Below are 1,547 nucleotides of genomic sequence, written 5' to 3'. Positions count from 1 at the left end.
TCGATTTTGATCCCAAAATCCCCGTTTTTTCCCCCGATTTCACTCCCAGTCCCTCCCAGTTTGTACCGGCCTCTCCCAGTTTGTCCCAGTCCCTCCCAGTCCATCCCAGTATCCCAAATCCCCATTTTCCACCATTTTCCCATCGATTTTCACCCCAAAAACTCAGTTTTTTCCCCGATTTCGCTCCCAGTCCCTCCCAGTTTATCCCAATCCATCCCAGTCCCTCCCAGTCCATCCCAGTATCCCCAAACCCCATTTGCTCCCCTATTTTTTCCCGTTTTTCGCCCCGATTTTGCTCCCAGTCCATCCCAGTCCATTCCCAGTCCCTCCCAGTATCCCCAAATCTCCATTTTCCCAGCGATTTTGACCCCAAAAACTCAGTTTTTTGCCCCAATTTCACTCCCAGTCCATCCCAGTCCCTCCCAGTTTATCCCAGTCCCTCCCAGTCCATTCCCAGTTTATCCCAGTCCACCCCAGTATCCCCAAAGCCCCATTTTCCACCACTTTCCCATCGATGTTGACCCCAAAACCTCCATTTTTTCCCCTGATTTCACTCCCAGTTCCTCCCAGTCCCTCCCAGTCCGTCCCAGTCCATCCCAGTATCCCCAAATCCCCATTTTCCAATCGATTTTCACCCCAAAACCTCAATTTTTTCCCCATATTTTCCCCATTTTTCCTCCCAATTTTCCTCCCAGTCCCTCCCAGTTTATCCCAGTCCATCCCAGTATCCCAAATCCCCATTTTCCACCATTTTCCCATCGACTGTCACCCCAAAAACTCCATTTTTTCCCGTTTTTTCCCATTTTTTTCCCCTAATTTCGCTCCCAGTCCATCCCAGTCCATCCCAATCCCTCCCAGTCCATTCCCAGTCCCTCCCAGTTTGTCCCAGTCCCTCCCCAGTCCCTCCCAGTATCCCCAAACCCCATTTTCCCATCGATTTTGACCCCAAAAACTCCATTTTTTTCCTGTTTTTTCCCCATTTTTTTCCCCGATTTCGCTCCCAGTCCCTCCCAGTTTATCCCACTTTGTCCCAGTCCATCCCAGTTTATCCCAGTCCATCCCAGTATCCCCAAATCTCCATTTTCCCATCGATTTTGATCCCAAAATCCTCGTTTTTTCCCCCGATTTCACTCCCAGTCCCTCCCAGTTTGTCCCGGCCTCTCCCAGTTTGTCCCAGTCCATTCCCAGTCCCTCCCAGTCCATTCCCAGTCCATCCCAGTATCCCCAAATCTCCATTTTCCCGTCGATTTTGACCCCAAAAACTCCATTTTTTCCCATTTTTTTCCCCGATTTCGCTCCCAGTCCATTCCCAGTTTGTCCCAGTTTATCCCAGTCCGTCCCAGTTTGTCCCAGTTCCCACCAGAGGTCCCGCACTGGTTCCATCACGTTGAACTCGCTCAGGAGGCGCCGAGAGCTCCAATCCATGGCGGTCACGTGACCCCGGGAACCGCCCAGTAACAGGAACCTGCGGAAACTGGGTGAACTGGGAGCACTGGGAGGGACTGGGATGGACTGGGAGGGACTGGGAATGGACTGGGATGGACTGG

At 51.9% G+C, this 1,547-nt stretch overlaps 1 protein-coding gene across 1 annotated transcript in view; it reads right to left on the bottom strand.

Moving 5' to 3' along the window:
• WDR46 (WD repeat domain 46) overlaps positions 1-1,502 on the bottom strand; it is a gene marked incomplete at both ends in the record, with an annotated part of 8,061 nt that extends 6,559 nt beyond the window's left edge. The window contains 1 exon segment of the mRNA XM_057388902.1: positions 1,333-1,502. Within this exon segment, the coding sequence (XP_057244885.1) occupies positions 1,333-1,502 (170 nt within the window).
• Between the last annotated feature and the right edge of the window lie 45 nt (positions 1,503-1,547).

The sequence above is a fragment of the Malurus melanocephalus genome, unplaced genomic scaffold, assembly GCF_030028575.1.
Source record: "Malurus melanocephalus ecotype Western Australia unplaced genomic scaffold, MMel_1.1 scaffold_2776, whole genome shotgun sequence".
In the NCBI taxonomy this organism is placed as follows: Eukaryota; Metazoa; Chordata; class Aves; order Passeriformes; family Maluridae; genus Malurus; species Malurus melanocephalus.
Note: the sequence above shows the minus strand (reverse complement) of the source record. Positions and strands in the feature narration are given on the sequence as shown.